The sequence below is a fragment of the Serinus canaria genome, chromosome 4 (genome assembly GCF_022539315.1).
Source record: "Serinus canaria isolate serCan28SL12 chromosome 4, serCan2020, whole genome shotgun sequence".
Classification (NCBI taxonomy): domain Eukaryota; kingdom Metazoa; phylum Chordata; class Aves; order Passeriformes; family Fringillidae; genus Serinus; species Serinus canaria.
Genome location: NC_066317.1, coordinates 44650712 through 44668388, shown reverse-complemented (window position 1 = coordinate 44668388; position 17677 = coordinate 44650712). Strand labels below are relative to the sequence as shown.

At 45.3% G+C, this 17677-nt stretch overlaps 1 protein-coding gene across 2 annotated transcripts in view; it reads left to right on the top strand.

Moving 5' to 3' along the window:
• The first annotated feature begins 701 nt into the window (after positions 1–701).
• The window catches only part of PDGFRA (platelet derived growth factor receptor alpha), a 34261-nt gene continuing 17285 nt past the window's right edge, over positions 702–17677 (top strand). Inside the window, exons 1-10 of one of the 2 annotated variants that reach the window (XM_030238722.2) lie at positions 702–929; positions 8148–8208; positions 9551–9865; positions 12626–12889; positions 13543–13673; positions 14986–15157; positions 15260–15449; positions 15933–16048; positions 16518–16644; positions 17146–17339. In XM_030238722.2, the coding sequence (XP_030094582.1) occupies positions 8160–8208; positions 9551–9865; positions 12626–12889; positions 13543–13673; positions 14986–15157; positions 15260–15449; positions 15933–16048; positions 16518–16644; positions 17146–17339 (1558 nt within the window). In that variant the 5' untranslated portion in view covers positions 702–929; positions 8148–8159. The remainder of the gene's footprint in view (positions 930–8147; positions 8209–9550; positions 9866–12625; positions 12890–13542; positions 13674–14985; positions 15158–15259; positions 15450–15932; positions 16049–16517; positions 16645–17145; positions 17340–17677) is intronic. The other variant, XM_009100503.4, reaches the window with a different exon arrangement.

The following is a 17677-nucleotide window of genomic DNA, read 5'->3' as shown; positions in this document are numbered from 1 at the left end:
GTCCCTGGTTTGGTTATTACTGGGGTCTGTTTGAGCGGGGCAAAGCGAAGGCAGAGACGAAGAGAAGAGTGTTCTTGGTCCCGTCGGAGCTGCGGGTTTTGGGGAGGCTGACTCCCGGTGAAGGTTACCTTTCGTTGTGTCTTTCATTCATAAATGTTAGTGATTCGTCTCTCCCCCTGTCTCTCTGTGCCTCCTGGTCCTGGCTGGCTCACGGCCGTCCGTCCAGCTTTCTAGCCCGAACCCGAGCGCAGCGGTGTACAAAGGACACGAGGAAGCCGCGAATTCGTTTCCATATCAAACTCCCCGTCCATAAACTCACACTGTAAGCATGGACATCGAGCCCTGCGCCCGAGCCACCGTCCTGGAGGGTCTGAGGAGGGAAGACTCATTCATGAAATTTGGGAGCACTCTGAGTTTTCATGAAAGTTTTTTGGGTCTTTTTTTTTTTTCTTGCCGTTTTTTTTTTTATTTTATTTTCTCCCCCTGCAGAGCAAAACTCCCCTCTTCCCCCTTTCCTCCCCCTCGCCCCTGCCATATGGCCAACCTCCCCCTCCCCTGCGAGGCTGCTGAAATCTGGAGGCAGAGACTGGCCCCCCTGCCTGCGTAAGAGCCTCCCGCCGGCGCGCCCGCCTCCGGCCGCGGGGCTGGGGGCGCCGGGCGAGCCAGCAGCTCTTATTCTGAAGGGAACTGAGGGGGGCTTCATTTCCTGACAGCTATTTACTTAAAGCAAATGATTAGTTTTGGAAGGATGGTCTATAACATTGAATCAATTACGGGACGCGGTTTGTGAGACCATTACAGTCGGATCGGGAGGGAGGGCGAGCGAGAGGGAAAGAGCGCGGCTGAGCAGGGAAAGTCACAAAAGACGTGGACATATTTTGGATGTTTTACAATCTGCAGGATTGGGGCTGCGGATTGTAAAGGAGAAGGTAAGAGGTGCAGGGCATTTTCCCCACTTTTTTGGTTTTTTACCCCTTTTCTACCGCAGTTTTTTCCTCGTTTATTTTATCAGGTTTTCTTTATTTATTTGTTGAGGGTTTTCTTCTTTTTCTTTTTTTCCTTTCTTTTTGTTTCTTTTTTTTTTTTTTTTTTTTTTTCTTTTCCCCCCGATGCTCTGAGCCGAGCGGAGGGCTTCCTCTCTCGGGGCGCAGGCGGCGGGCGCTGGCGACCCCGCGGAGGGGAGTGGGGGTGCAGCGCTGCGCCGCTCCGGCCGTCGGGGTGCGGCGGCGAGCAGCGCGGGCAGCGCTAATGACAAACACATTGGGACGGCGGCGGCCACCGCGCCGCATTCCTGCCGCGGGGGCGGGAGCGACCCGCCGGGGCTCCGCGGGCAGCGGCAGTGCCCGCCCCAGGGGGGAAAGCGGGGACGCGTACCGACCAAGTAAGCGGCTCCCTCTCTTCTCGCATCCCTCTCTTCCTTCACCCCGCTGCTCTCCCGTCCCTTCCCCCACCCTTTGTTTTTCGCCACCTTCCCTCTTTTAGATCCCCTTTCTCACCTCGCTCCCCCGACCCGGTAGCCTAAAATGCCCCTAGATCCCGAGCAGAGGCACGCACACAACCTCCGAAAGGCGACCCGACCTCCATCCCTGCGCGTCCCGTCTTTTATTTTTAAGTGTTTCCGTGAAAAGGAAGATGCTGAATTTAGACAGGGCTGGTACCTGGAGCCTTTCCAGCCTGCAGCCCCTCTCTCGACGGGAATGCCAGCCCTGCCGTATGCCCTGCCGGACTGCTGGACCCCACTGCTTCCTACCCCGGGAAGGGCAAAGTCTTCGCGGCCACCTTTTGGATTTTGTCAAGAGCAGAATTGCAAACTTGCCAGCCTCTGCCAGGCTGGAGTCCCCTGGAAAAGTCCTAGGAGCAAGTAGGAAATGGCTTTTTGGCTGTCCGCGGCATTGCTCAACATTTTTGGACGCGGATCCCATAGCTCAGGAACCGTTCCAGAGAACAGGACTTGGACAGCTTTTTCTGGAGCCAGCAGCGACAGATCTAGCAAGGCAGCAGCAGTCCCAGGGCACAGCCACCAGCCCCCGGCGCTCGTCCGCACCCCGCCGGGGAGGCGGGAGCGCTGCCCTGGCCCCCACCAGCGCCGGGGGCACGTTCCCAGCGTCCCTCGACGGTATTTTCGGCGCGTCTCTTGCCAGTGTTCGAGCTCCCTAGCGCTCCTGCGGGGCCCAAGTCTGCACGCCCGGAGAAGGCAGCGCATCGCCTCGTCCCTGATGGGAACCTACGAACCCGTTCCCTGGGCTGCGGGCGCATCGCTCCCTCTTGGTCCCACAGCTCCCGGGGGGCACAACCTCCGTCCCCCGCCGGGACTCCCGCCCCTCTCCAGACCCCGCGCCCTGGGGCTTCGTGCTTTGCCTGACGAAGAGGGCTGGAGAAGGAGCGTCGGGTCGTAGCACCAGCTCCGTAGGGAAACAAGTCTGTGCTCTGCTCCTGTCCGTCTTCCCTTGTCCCGCTTTTTCTTTTCCCCGGCTACCCCGCATTAAGAAAAAAAAGTAGTCTCTCCAGCTTGGCAAAGGTTTTCCTATTGTTTCCCACACAAACAGTGAAGTAGCTGGGAGCTGCCATCTCTGCTAGGTTTGCTCGGTGTCCCGGGCAGCCTTTGATCTGCAGCGGCTCCAGCCGTCGGGCTGCGCCGAGGGTGGGCTGTCCCGCTCCCTGGGGGCTGCCGCCCGGGCTCCCCACGGGCCGGCAGGGTCTGTCGGGCGCCTGCAGCCTGATGGGGGCTCGAGGGTGTGAACAGAACTTCCCACCACCACCCACACCCCGGTCCCGACTGGCTGCAGGCGGCCGCTGTCTCCCCGACGAGACGCACCGGGGGAAGCAGGATGGCTTGTTACGCTCTCGGCATCTCCTAGGGCCGATGTAGAGCCCAGCTGGAGTCCCAGCTCGGCTGACTAAGCTCTGTGTCCTTAGATGGGATAAGACACAGGATCAAAGCAAGGAGACAGGCATCAAAGATTTCTCTGTCATCGTCTCGTCAAAATCTGAACTGTGGAGATCCGACTTTAACTCTGCGTGTAGAAACGCTAGGAAAAGATCTCCCGACAAGGGACTTCTGCTTTAGCTTCTAGTTAACAATGAGTGTTTTAGAACGGCCCTCAGCTAAACAGCGGTTTAGCCAACCTCAAAGCTTGGGGGAAAAAAGTTTGCAGAAAAATGAGACCTCACAAAACACTAGCATTTAAGACTCCACAAGCAAACCAGCTCTCTCAGCCTGCAGGCACTCTAATGTTGCTTTTAAACGAGATCCCTTGTTCTGGTACTCCTCTTCAGGCACTGAGGGGCAGGAATTGTGCCAGTGCAGCTGCCGTCGAGTACTGGGGCCATCTTTGCTGTTACCAGTTTGTTGATGTATGGGAAATCTTCATGGGGCTCTGAGGGTAATACATAGGTATTAGGTTACAAGAAAGCAGGAAGTAATAAATATTTTAATAAAATACCTCTATTCTCTACTACAGCATTGGGCTAGGACTGAAGTAAAGTATACATAGACAGAAAGTCTTGCATAGCCCAGACCTCACAGATTATTTTCAGCTATACCCATTGGTGTAAAAAGGAGGCTGAAATGTATAACTTTATATAATCCTTGCCTTGCTTGCTTCTTTATTTCATCATGACTACAATCACACCTTCTTTTGTACGTGAACTCTAAAATTTTTAATAGAAGATGTTTCCTTTTTTACCTTTGAAGAATTAAAGACAAAGGAATGACTTTTTAGAGGTGATTTTTCCTGGTGGTGGTGAGAATTGCTGATAATTAAAAAAAAACCAAACAAGAAAGCAAATGATCCTTTCTCTCCCTTATGCCTTGCTCTCCTGCTTGACTCATCTCTTTCAAGCCTATGAGGCTTTGTGTGGGTGCCCAAGGGAAAAGTTTGCAATAGCAAGGCTTCCTAGCTCTTCTGGTCAACAGAGATGGATGTTTTTTTCTGCACAATGCTTCTCAGCACTTGAGTTGAGATCTGAGGTGTTCTTTGATTTGATTCTGAGAACCTAAGGAAGATGTGTTACTTGGAAGTGCCAGCTGGTTTGTTTGTTTGTTTTTTTCTTTTTCACCCCTGTTTTCTGGGACAGTCTGGAAAACTCTCCTAGGATCAAGCAAGAAAATTTAGGTTTTGCAACTCCCCCACCACCCTTAGCTCCTAGACTGAGGGGCTCTGTCCTGGAGGGTTAGGCTGAAGAATTGGGACTGACTAGAAGGCTCATTGGGAGGCAGCCTCACTGTGTCCTGCAGAGCACAAAGTACTCAGCAGGAGACCAGCATTGGGCTATCCTTGATGCATGGCTATTCCTTGGGTTTTTCTTGATGCATAGTTTTTCTATGTACAGGCTATGCTGGATTCAAATATTTGTAAAGGGCCATGGAGCAAGCCTCATTTTGGGAGAATATTTATGCCAGTCTTTTTCATTGAAGAGCTTTGAGCCTTTCCCCAGCAAAACCATCAGACCCACATGTTAGCGCTGCAGGGCAGCACTGCTCTTGTGGAGAGTTGAGTTTGCAGTTTGGGAACTGAGGACCAAGAAATGTTTCAGAAGGTCCTGTCTGAACATTTACATTCAGCTGGTGACATATACCACAAGAAAGAAATGTCTTTTCTTGGGCTGGCCTTAGCTCTTCCTGGAAAAGATCAGCTTTCCCAGAAGGACAGAGTGCCATTCTGACAAAATCACGACTGAAATTACCCAGCCCTCTCATAACAAGGATAATCATATCATTACGTGCCAAGATTTACAATCCAAATACTCTCCTATCACTTATGTAAATACAGAGAAAATGGGACCAGGGTTGGTGTGTTGTTGCTTTTTGGATTTTTTTTGTTGCTTTTTGGTTTGTTTGTTTGGCGTTTTGGTTGGGTTTTTTTGTTTTTGGTTGTTGCTGTTGGGTTTTTGTTTTGTTAGTTTTGTTTTTTTGCGAAATTAAAAATGTAGGAATTTTGAATGTTAAGTTGATCCGGAGAGCCAGTTTGCGCTGCTCAGTTGGAGACCAGCGCAGCCTTTCGCAGGACTGGTTAGTGCGGATCAACATTGCCATCCCGCGGCCGCCAGTGCGAACTTCTGCACTGGGCAGGAAATCAGCCCAGCATCCCCGGTGCTCGGGAGCTGGGCTGGTCTTCTGTCTTGAAACAGCTCTTCGGTTGATTCACAGCAGTATGAAAACAACATTTACCCTTGGCTCTTCTAGGTCCCCCTCCGCTCTGTCTCTTTAGGTCACGTAGAGCACTCACCTCGGAATATCGTAATTTCCTAAGCATGTATTTCCGTTGAGTTTCTGAACATTGATTTTACCTTGTCTTTTGTGGCACAGTCAATGAAACCTTTCTTAATAGGAAGGCAGTGCTTGGCAGTTAGTGTTTGGAAAATTGACTCCTAACTGATAACAGCTCTTCAGGATTAGCTTTCTGACTTTTCTGTTTTTTTAACCACAACATTTCACAAGAGAGATACCAGGATTTCAGTCAGACCCTTTCAAAATCTATGTAAATTCAATGACTGTCCAGCGCGGGGCAAACCCCTGCAGAGAGTTTGGCAAATCTTCCAGTGCATTACCTTGCTTTTACTATACACCCATGCTTCTATTTCAGCTAGCAATGTCCTAAGTATGCAAGAAAACAAGGTTTGCTCAAACTCACATTGTATGTGTTGTGCTAATACTGGGTTTCAGCTTGCATAAACCTACTGGCTTCAGCAAGGCTACACCAAGTTATGGATTGGTAGACCAGTGTTAGCCACTGAACCTGAGGTATTTATATCCAGGGCTGAGATTTGGATAGCTGGGGACAAAGACAGCTGGTCTGCCATAAGGAAGGTAAAGAAGCTAAAAAGGTGTATGTGATTGTAAATATAGAAAACCAGGATAGGTGTACCTGCTTGGTGTTGTGGGAGTAAGTAAACTCTCTTGCCATGAGTGTGAAATGGTGCCTGTGTAAACCTTGAGCCCAGCATGGATGTGTGAGGGTATGCTGGTGATGGCACCAACATTCCTAAGTCAGATGCATGATGTAACTGAATTCAAATAGGTTTTGAATACAGTGATGTGAATCCTTAGTACATTTTTCTGTCTTTCACAATGAAGAAATGTTGCTCTGGGTCTTGATGAGATTAATGGTCATTGAGGAAAGATCAAAGCTCTGGGTTGCGAAAGAAGAGCCAGACGGAGAAAGCAAATTTAGTTAAGTCCTCGTGTTTTTAAAGTGCAATGCTACATTGAGACACTCATTGATTTCAGTGCCAGCCCAGCCAAGACAGCAAGTTCAAAGTAGCACTTTAGAAATGCCATCACCTGTATTTCCATCGTTGGGCTTCAGTCCTCACTTACACACACAGCTCTGCAACAAGTCCACTTCAGCAGAGCTTCTGGTGTGCAAGAGATGAACCAGCTTGGTTTTTTCTCCTCCTTTGCTGCATCACTTGCACCGAATAGTCTGGCAAAACAACACAAGATGGGGAGAGAGTAGCTTTTTCAGTAAGAAAAGGGAGGGAACTTGGCAGAAGTGGGGTAACATTTTTGTCTTGTTGATCTTGGGAGATTAGGAGCCAGATCAATAAAGCTGACCATGGTAAGTCTTTAAAGAGTCACAGAGGGTTACTTTATTAGAAAAAAATGCAGGGTATAAATGTGATAAAAATGAGTAAAGGGGCTGAAAGGGAGAGAACTATTTGATATACAAGAGTCTGTTATTGATGGGAGACAGATACATAAACACATGGCAATCACTGCTAATTGAAGAAGCAGGCAAGATGCCTTTCTCTGCTGGAACATTGCTAGCCGGATTTCTGAAGGTGTCTGTACACGTTTTTGAGGCAGTTAGTCTCCTCATCCTGCTTCTGAGACCTTTATGTTTGAATACAAAATTTTTTGCTCTGCAAAGGGGTGCTGTCTGCTCCACCCATTGCAGGAGAAAAGTAGGACTAGATCAGAAACACTCCTTGGCATGTTGTAAGCATTTAGTTCCCATATGGCACTGCCACAGTTGTAATAACTAGATGCACCTACGTGCTTTCATATCTCAGCATCAGGAACTGAATACTAGAGGATGAATAGAAACTCTCCAGAACCTTTGAAAAATAGTCCCTGTCTTGGCACATCATTCTTTGTTTTACTCCTTGGTCAGTGTTTCAAATTAGGGGCTCTTCTGTGCAGTGTTTTTTAATCTATATTGGATTTGGACCAAATCCAGTTGCTATTAGAAGTCACCAACAAAACATCTGCTGGTTACAATGGGAGCAGGGATTGCAGGATCTTCTCCTTTAGAAATTACCTAGCATGTTGCTAGAGGGCTTTATGTAAAAATGTCATTACATGGCACAAAAATGACATAGATGCTGATTGCTTTTGTTGCCTCTATACGACAGATGCTTTAGGATTATATGTTTGAAAGCTAAAATAATTGCATGTGATCTATGAATCCGTGCACTGTTGGGGAGAATAGATGCTCTGTGAATGGCACTACTGGCCTAGAGTCTGTAATGGATTTATTTCATTAGAAAATTTCAGCATGTGTTTTAAATAGCATGTCTCTCGATCAAGAGAATTCTTGCTAAATAAGCAATAGGCGCTATTGTATTACATTGTATTCTGTAAGCTATATATACACATTTGTACAATGGCAAAACAAAAATATCACTCAGGGTTGTACTATTTGTAACAAGAGCAGCTTTAAAAATGTACTTTTCTCCCATAAAAGCTGCTTGCAGCTGAAAGGTCAGAACTTACTGCATGAAGATGAAACATCTTCATTGATGCTTGTGAGGGTGCTGCCTCTGTGCAGGGTTGTTTCTGTGGGCTTGGTCCCAGAGGCTACAGGGGGACCAGAGCTGCCTGCAGGCTGTTGGAAAGGGGATGCACCAGGACTTGGCTCCTTACACCAGGACTGGGCTCCTTACACTGCCAGTGGAGAGAAAGGGTGGTGGTGTCTCATCTGCCTGTGATCAGCCTGTGGCCACACGCACCTTGTGGCAGTAGGTGGGTGGCATGAGTCTCACTGGGCTGTGGCCGTGAATTGAGGTCCCTGGGTCACTCCTCTTCGTGACACTGTGGGGAGTGATGGGAAGCTGCCCTTGGGCGCTGCAGAAGAGGGGTCCTGCTCTTATACAGTTGTCAGTCCATTAACTATCTCTCTCTTGCCTTCTCCTTTCTGTTTCAGTTGTTGGCAGCTATGGGTACTTACCCACGGACGTTCCTGATCCTGGGATGTTTTCTCACAGGTAATGTTCCTCAATTCTTTAAGTTTCCCCATCCCTAATTCTTCGTAAATCCGTGTTTAAACTCGCTTTCATTCTGCCCACAATAACAAATGCCACATGGTTGCCAGCTGGTCACAGACCTGGTTTTTCTGCGTTCCCCCCCCTCCCGGTCGGCTATGACGAGACCTCCTGAGAAGGCAGCACTTTCACTGGCCCCTTTGCTGCTTTGTCCCTCCTGTGCTGCCCCAGCCTGCCCCCCGAGCGGGGTGAGTGTGCGGGGACAGTGCGCTGCCCGCCTGCAGCGTCCCCGCCCGCCCCCGGGGGTCCCGGCCGGGCTGCCTGGGTGGGCTCCCCGCATCCTCCCCCGCCGCGGCTGCCGGCCCAGCCTGCGGCATCGCTGCACTCCTGGTGATGGCAGGCAGGGCTGGCCGGGCCACAGGGTGCCAAATATAGAAAGGGCCTCTGGAGCAAGGGAACTCTGGGCAGGAGTGGAAAATGATTTCAAAGACAGTCTGGATCCCCGGTGCCGCTTTATTGCAGAGAGTGCCAACTTCACTCAGTGGGCCTAGGTGCTTGTTTATTGTACAGGTCACTTGGGAGACTGAAACCACAAACATATTTCCTTGGTGAGTTCCTCATTTTGTACGGTTTGGATCCTCTAATTTTCTTTCTGAGAGTTGGACCTGCACCAACGCACCTGCAAATTAACTAGACTTGCACATCTGAGCCTGTAACTGGAGATTGCATCTGAAAACCAGTTCCATCTACAACGTAGTTCAATGAATTGCAGTTTTATTTGGCTACAAGCCTTCTGTACATTTTGGCTAGAGGTATTCCTGATGTACAAGCTCTTGCTCTGGCCCTTTGCAGAAACTAAAGTCAGATGTAAAATGCAGGTTTTAGTCTTGAGAGGTGGTTTCCGAATTTCAGCTATGAGCTTGCTTGAAAGCTTACAGGACTGCTGGTTTCCTGACCACGGCTGTAAGAAGGTGTGAAATGCCTGTGACCCAGCAGCCAGGGTGTGGAATTCACTGCTCTGCAGTAGAGCTGTGTACAGCTTAGGGCTGGAAAGCTGAGGTGTGGATTGGGAGCTATCTCTAACTTCACCTCCGTCCGTCTTTCACCTCTTGATTTGACAAACAGAAGTCAGCAAGCAAACACTTAACATTTCAAAGAAAAGCCATTTGTTATTCCTCTGGCAAAGCTTTGGCTTTTAAGAAGAGCAAATTTCCTGGGACATCAGCAGGTCTGAAGTAGTCAGAAAAGAAAGCTGCTCTGGACTCCCTCCGCTTCCTTTCACATCCCTGTGCTGTGTATTGCAGTTTTGTGTATTCACGTGCTATTTATTTGTGTCTTTTTGCAGGACCACTCCTAACATTTTGCCAGCTTCCTCTGCCAACTATTGTTCCCAATAGGAACGAAATGGTGGTACAGCTGTATTCCAATTTCACACTCAAATGCTCTGGAGACAGCGAAGTGAGCTGGCAGTACCCAGTGACCGAGGGAAACCACCGGATAGACATTAGACACGAAGAGAACAACAGCGGCCTCTTTGTGACAGTGCTCGAAGTAGGGAATGCCTCGGCCGCCCATACGGGGCTGTATGTCTGCTATTATAACCACACACAGGAGGAGGATGGCGAGGTGGAAGGGAAGGACATCTACATCTATGTGCCTGGTAAGTGGGGGATGCCACAGCTGTACCTGGAGCTCGGGGTGGGAGAGGTGAGCCATGGATGTTCAGAAGAGGTGTGTTGCTGGTGGCAATTTACTGTCTGAGGAAGAGAAATAACCCCAGGATTAAATAATGTGTTAATTAAAGCCAGCCCCTGTAAATCTACAGATGTCCTTCCTTCTTTCTATTGGTTTTCACTTTTTGATAAGGGTTTGAATTCTCAAGTAGAGTGATGAACTCAAAACTTTAGACCTGAGGTCTTCTGACCACCAGGGGGCTGGAAAGCAGACCTTGGTGGCCAGGTCAGCTCATCTGTGGGAGTATGTCCAGCCTTCAGGTTTGCCTGGCTCCCGGGGGGGATTAACAGAAATTCCAGGCTTTTCAGGGGGCACTTGGGTGGATATCTTGGGATGTGTACTGACCAAACCAATGTATGTACTGACCAAACCAATGCTGTGTATGATAGTAAAGCTGCTGAGGAAGGCCATATCCTGTTCTTAACCTGAATTAGGCTTTAACTTAGAACTGGAAAAATCTCATGTGTGGACAGGGCCTGGGAAGTGTAAAACAATGGAGATGTCCTAGAGGTGACTGTCCGAGGGAGGGGAAAGAAGTGTTCTTGCTGGCCAGCCTGACACAAGATTAAACACATGCTGCTACTGTAATTTGAAGTGCCCTGTAATTTTCAAGGCAAACACAGCCTCCCCAGGCCCTGCATTGCATTTCTCTTTAGAGGTGGAAAACTGTTGGACTCAGAAGAAATGACATCCCTTCTTTTTGGAAGTGCCTATTTCCAGCTTTGCCTTCCCACCCCCTTGCTCTGACTGGAAACCTTCTTAAAGGCTTTCCACAATCTCTATGGGATAAGAATCTTTATTGTCACAGCTGATCAGCTGAGATAGCTGATAGCACCAAAGGCTGAGCCACGACTGACTGCTCCTGTAAAGCCCTGTCTGGATGTTTCCTCGGTGTTGGCTGGGCTTCAGGGGGTGAGGGTCACAACTGCAGGGCCAGAAGAGATCAAGCCACTGGATTTGCAGTAAACATATTGAACAGGGAACAGAAGAGAGGAGAAGAGATTGCAAATCATCCTGCAAAACTGCAGCGTGTTCTGAAGGAGTGATGTCTGCAATGGCAAGGAAGATTCTGGAAGGGCAAAAAGCCAGGATGCAATAACAGGACTTGTTTTAAAGGCTATTTTGCAGTGGCATTAAGTTTTTGCTGTGGACAGTGTGTGATTCAAGGACAGTGATTCTTCCAAGACTTTCCATTTGCCACAACAAATGTAAAGTGTTTGCATTTATTCTTGAAGCAAGATGTTTCAGCAGAGCTGGATACTGCCAGCTTTGGCACATATGTCTCAATATCCAAGCAGCTCTAACCAAATTGCCAGAAGATGCTGTTTACGTTAAGCAGTCATGCAACTCACCCAGTGGAGGAATATAAAGGCAAAAGCTGGAAGATTTCTTCAAGAGGACTTTTTGGTTTGGTTTTTTGAAAGCCTCTAGACATCAGCCTACCAGATTTGCAGGGCAGAGACACCCTGTAATTTTTTCCACTTGCTAACCATCAAGATGTCATAAAGGCAGAAACATATCCTTTTCTCCAAATTATAGAGAATGTCTTTGTTTCCACTGTAAACTTTGTCCTTACAATTGCTTTTCCTGCAATGAATTAGGAGGGCAATGGGTGGCAGCAACCCACTGTAGCCAGGGAGGATTATGCTGGGACTTCACACAATGTCCTATTTTCACTAGCAGCACATCGAAAACCAAACTAGGTGAATCTTGTTTCTGTTTTAAATTACAGTGGGAAAATGAATACATGGAGTTGGCAGCATTTTTGGGATGGAGCGCTGTGTTTGGAATATTGCTACAAAGAGCCTGCCAGTGCAGCAGAAAGTCTATTGTTGGAGGGATTTGGATTGCTATTTATTAAATTTTATTATAAAGCTTTGCACAGAAGCTTCAGGCTAGCAGGGATTACTTGTTTATTCTGAATGGCCAAATGGAGATGATTTGAGGGCTATGCTTTTTATGCATAATGTTATGCAATTATGTTTTAAACTCAGACTTTAGATTGGCTGGATAGGAAAGTTGGCATGCATTTTGTTGACTTTAAAAGAAATAAAACTACCAGGTCCTTGTTTGCTTTTTTTTCTAGTTGAATACTGTGTTTTGAAAACCACATGCTGTGACCATAATTAACTATGTCTCATAACTGTAATGTTGGACATGTTAGAAATACATGAAGATAAGTACCTTGAACTATTTTTGATGAAATGTGGCTTTAGTGGTGCTCAACATAAACAACATGAGACTGACTTCTACTTTTTTTTTTACTTGGAAAGTGTTTGGAATTTTTATTTTATTTTTATTTTACACCCTGCTAATATATTGCTTAAGAGACAGCTACTAATAAAAAAGGTGAAAAACATCTAACTTAAAATCATGTGAGTTGTGGATAATAACACTTAACATTTGGGGGTGAGGATCTTATGTATTTTTCATTTTGCATCCTGAATTGTCACAAAGGAACCTAAGCCCTTTCCTGTTTTGTCCTTAGGAGAAATGTTTCATTACACAAGTAGCTAAAATGAGATACCACATGAAATTAGCAAACCTTACCTGCAATATCTGAAACACTGGGAGAATGAACTGTGCAAGTTTCACTTATGACCTATAAGTGGTCATTGATATGCAATTCTTGTACATGGACTTGCTGCAAACAAGACAGTGTAAGATTATCTCTTGTTTTTTACAGACCCAGACATGCCTTTTGTTCCTTCTATACCAGAAGACCAGTTCATCCTGGTAGAAGAAGGTGATCCTGCAGTTATCCCTTGTCGGACCAGTGACCCAGAGGCTCAAGTGACTTTAGTTAACAGTTTAGACAAGCCTGTGCATGCTTTATATGACACCAAGCAAGGCTTCATAGGGAATTTTCCTGCGGGCTCATACACGTGCAAAACAATGGTGAAAGGTGTGGAGTTCAAGTCTGATGAGTTCCTCATCTATATTATAAGAGGTATTTATTTCTATTCATTTTTTAAAAAATAAAAAGTGCTTGTGTTCTTTCTTCACACTGTAAGAGCACCAGCATCACGGGGTTGTATCAGATATTTCTCCAATGATGAGCTCCTTGCTTCTAAGGTGTCCCTAACTTTATCTTCTCTCCAAAATTATTGCAATAAAAATGTTTTGTAGTCCATATATTTTCAGTCTATTTGCTGAAACACAGCTTAAAAGGCTGGTGTTTCCCAGTGGCTTTGAACTGTAGAACTCTGGGTAGTCTGAAAAACATAATGATTTCATTACTTTGAAAACATTTTTCCTGGCCATCAAGGAATTCTCAAAGACAGTAACTGATTAGCAAAATGGGAAATTGCTTTTCTACCAAATGCCTTTGTACAGGGGGGTTTGAGAAATGAACCTGTAATTGAAATTTTATTTGTGAGATTGAACTGCCTGTGCAATTCATCTTTTAAATACAAATTGTTTATATTTATATTTTAAATACAAATTGTTTATATTAGTATGGATCAACAATACTTTTAATGAATTTTCAAGGTGATTCTTCAGTACAGGAATTGAAATGGAAATCTTCCTCTGAAACTACACCATGTGAAAATTGCAATCTTTTAAAAATTAAATGAGATCTCTCTCTCTCTCTTCTCTTAGCTACTTCACAGCTGCCTGTTGAAATTGAAGCTCTTAAAACTGTCTACAAAACAGGCGAGACCATCGTAGTAACTTGTGTGGTCTTTGACAATGAGGTGGTCAATTTACAATGGAATTATCCTGGGAAAGTGGTAAATATCTCTCTTTCTATTTTTTTTTTTCCCACAACATTTGTAGTTATTTATTCAGCAAGCAAGTGAGGTTGTAAAATATTCTTCTCTTATCTGAATGAGGGCTGCTGAGGAGAGAAAACCAACTAAGTTCTTTTAATTTTACGTTATCATAAAAGAAAGTCAGTCCCAAAAGGTAAATTTGCTGTTAGTAACTAAGCAAAGCATGAGAAGAAGGTGAGGTATGGCTGAGGAAGTAATGCTGTCTCTCAGGTCTTGTGCTGCTGGAAAAAGAGAAATGTTGTGAAAATTGAAAGATCTACGTATGTTGAGCATCTGAGTAGAGCTCTGCTGATGAAGGTCTGAGCCTCTAAAACAGCTCTCTTAAATCCTGGTTCTTGGGTATAATAAAGGACAATGAAGAATCAAGTCTATAATCTTTAGTGTTCTTCATTATGCGGATGCAAACTGAAATGATTCTTACAGTCACTGAATTTACTAATGAGAAACATAAGAAAACCACGTAGAACCCTGAAATTTTTTAAACTGGTTTAACATCCTTTTGCAGTGAAAACTTTTTTTCAGTGGAACTTGGCTAGGTCCAAGCAACTTCAGAATATCCCATGTAAAAAGTCTGGTTGCTGAAGGAATGATGTAATTGAAGTCTACCTAATTGTCACTCCAAATCCCACTTTTTATTTAAGTTAGGAGCCCAAGAGGAAAAATTATTTGAGCAAGTTTTGTCTTGTTTTCCATTGTACACATCAGATAGTCTCTGCTATATGCCACCTTTCAAAACTAGCCCCCACATCTTTTTGTACCAGCCCCTCATGATAACATGGTGTGTCATTTTCACCATGCCTTTACTCTCAGGAGTTTTCTCCTTCTCAATAAATTATTCTTGATTTGAGAGTAGGCAGTACATAGCACCTATTAACTGGTGACTTTTTGTCTGGTGAAAGGGATAAAAATTCATCTTACTTCATGGACATTGAACAAAAGGGACTCAAGTGGCTTTTACATCTGAGGAAAAGGTAGTGCATAAAGAGTAAATTTCTCTGTCAAGTTGCTTACCCAAATTTTCAAAGGTATTTTGCTTTTTGTGAACAAAATATGAGCCCTCAACCTCCTGTGCCCACCCCCAAAAGGGTGTATTTTCATAGGCACAGCTTTTCTGTTGTGGCTGAAAAAGGCATCCTTATCTCAGTAAACAAGTCTTCTGCCATACAGAATTTAGATGTTTGCTCTCACTTCAGGGGTATCAAAGATTCTCAGTGATGTGCTTTCAACTCAGTTACTCAGGCAAGGTTTTTTTTCCTTCTCCAAACTACAGAAAGAAAAAGGTCTGATAAAACTTGATGATATCAAAGTGCCATCACAGAAGCTGGTTTACACCCTGACCATTCCTGAGGCATCCGTGAAAGACACAGGGGATTATGAATGTACTGCTGGGCATGCAACCAAGGAGGTTAAGGAAAATAAGAAAGTAGCCATTACAGTTCATGGTATGGTCTGATTTCAGTGTCTAAAATTATCAACACATTGGAAAACACCATTCCTGAAAAATGTTGCATGGTGTTGTTTACACAAGGCTTTTTCATCTACAGACAAAGGCTTTGTTCACCTGGAGCCTCAGTTCAGCCCTCTGGAAGCTGTCAACCTACATGAAGTCAAAAACTTTGTTGTTGATGTGCAGGCTTACCCTGCACCAAAAATGTACTGGTTGAAGGATAATGTGACTCTGATTGAAAATCTTACAGAGATTGTTACTACTTCAGGAAGAGTCCAGGAAACAAGGTAAAAAACCTTCTGACCCTTACTTTGCCCTGCTGACTTGAGCTCCTCCCCCAGGAAACTGGGCACTACTCCTGCTCACTCTTTACTCCTCAGTTTGTTGCTTCTTCCTCAGTGGCATTTTAAAATAGTTTGTTTTCTGTTCTAAAGGGCAATGCCTAATTTACTTCTTCTTACTATCTTCATAACATCAACCTCTTCAAGGTTCCTGAGCTCCCTTTAACATGTCCCACACCAATAATTCCTGGCAATTTCCAGTAAAATCAGGGCTTTGTCGGGCCCCTGCAGAGAGTAACTAAGGCCACTTCTTTCTCAGTTGTATGTTGATAGTTATTTACCACTTGAGTAATGACTTAGTTGAAGGCATGCTAGAAATGCTAAATGTCACTATGTTATAATTGCAACATACCCAGATTACATGTTGCCCCAAAATGATTTTTTTAATGTCTGCTTTAAAAATACAAACAAAAACTTGCATTTCTGCAGGTTTCAGAGTATTTTAAAATTGATACGGGCCAAGGAGGAAGACAGTGGATACTATACTTTGGTTGCTGAAAATGAAGATGAGATTAAAAGATACACCTTCTCATTGCTAATACAAGGTAAGCAGCCCCAAAGCCTGGCCCACCAGAACTCATGGCACACAGCAAAGACTTGATCCACTCAGCATTGCCTGGAGTATGGAGACATGAAAGGCACGCACCAGGCTGAGCAGAGGAGTGCGTGTCAGTCTCTGGAGCTTTTCTAGCCTGATCCTGGCTTTCACTTCTGCACTGGCCTTGAGCCAAAAAGAAACTTCATCCACCCGGCTAAGTAATTCCAGCTGACAGTAGGATGATAGCTCATTTAACATGACATGAAGACGTGGCACAACTGCAGCACTTCCTTCTCACTGCTCTAGCCTAGAATCCACTCTGTGCTACAGCAGATAAGCACCTCCTGGTTGAGTCCATGTCTGCAGCTCTTGCTAAGGTGTTGGCCAAACAACACCTGTCCTGCTTTGAAATTTGAAGCTGGTTTTTTTTTGCAAGCACTGACAAATATTTTAACAAACTCCTGACTCCTTCCCAGTTCCAGCTCTGATCTCAGCCCTCGTGGATGATCACCATGGCTCTGCAGGTGGGCAGACTGTGAGATGCTTGGCAGAGGGGACCCCACTTCCCGATGTGGAATGGCTGGTTTGCAAGGACATTAAAAAGTAAGAGGAGTGGGTGTTTTCTTACCTGAAATATGACCTATATCCTCAATTATCTTAACATAATTAGTTACTGTACCATGTTTTCCTCATCAAGAGACAGTAAGTTTCAGATAATTCTTATTTCTTTTTAGAGGTGTGCTGTTTATATTTCAAGAGATGCTGTCAGTGCCCTTGTTTTTACATCCTAAAGGACACAAAACAATGTGTCAATTCAGCTTTCTCTCCTAAAAGCTTTCTGTTCAGTAAGCTGACTCCAAGGATTTCACAGCCCAGGTTTGAGTAAGGATTTTGAGAAGTAGCTGTCCCTCCATTCAGGGAGTATTTTTATTTTGAAGGAAGAAAGGTGCAGGTTTTTCAGAGATGCAGTCTAAAGACCCTTCTGGCCCTTAAATGTGTTGTTGTCAGAAGAAATTTGCAGGGAAAAGTAATTCTTGTTCTGTTCACTCTTATTTATCCATAAGTATACCCAACGCCCATTTCCCCCTTTATTCTTCTCTGCAGGTGCAACAATGACACCTCATGGACCCTTTTGACTAACAATATCTCTGATATCCACATGGAAGTCCACCTGGATGAGAAAAACATGGTGGAAAGCCAGGTGACCTTCCAGAAGGTAGAGGAAACCCTGGCTGTGCGATGTGTGGCAAGGAATGACCTCGGTGCTGTTACTCGAGAACTGAAGCTTGTGGCTCCCAGTGAGTTTGTTTTGTCCTTCTATGCAATTACAACAGCCAGTTTGGCCCTGCTCTAACTCCCCCCAGCTCAATCCTAATGGATAAAAATATGAATTGTTGTAGATGATAAATTACAGTGGATTGTTTTTTTCACCCCAGTATTTCTGAGGATGAGGCCTTTTACAGGTCTTTATGGTGCATCTGCTTTTGGCTTATTATGTGGCTCCATAATTCATTTTATCATTTTATTAGTACTGGCTATGGGACATTCTTTTAGACAATCTACATTTGCTTTTGAAACATGATGGCAGAGCAGCTCTGGGCTTGGAAAGGCTTTATAGTCATCAGCCTCAGGAACT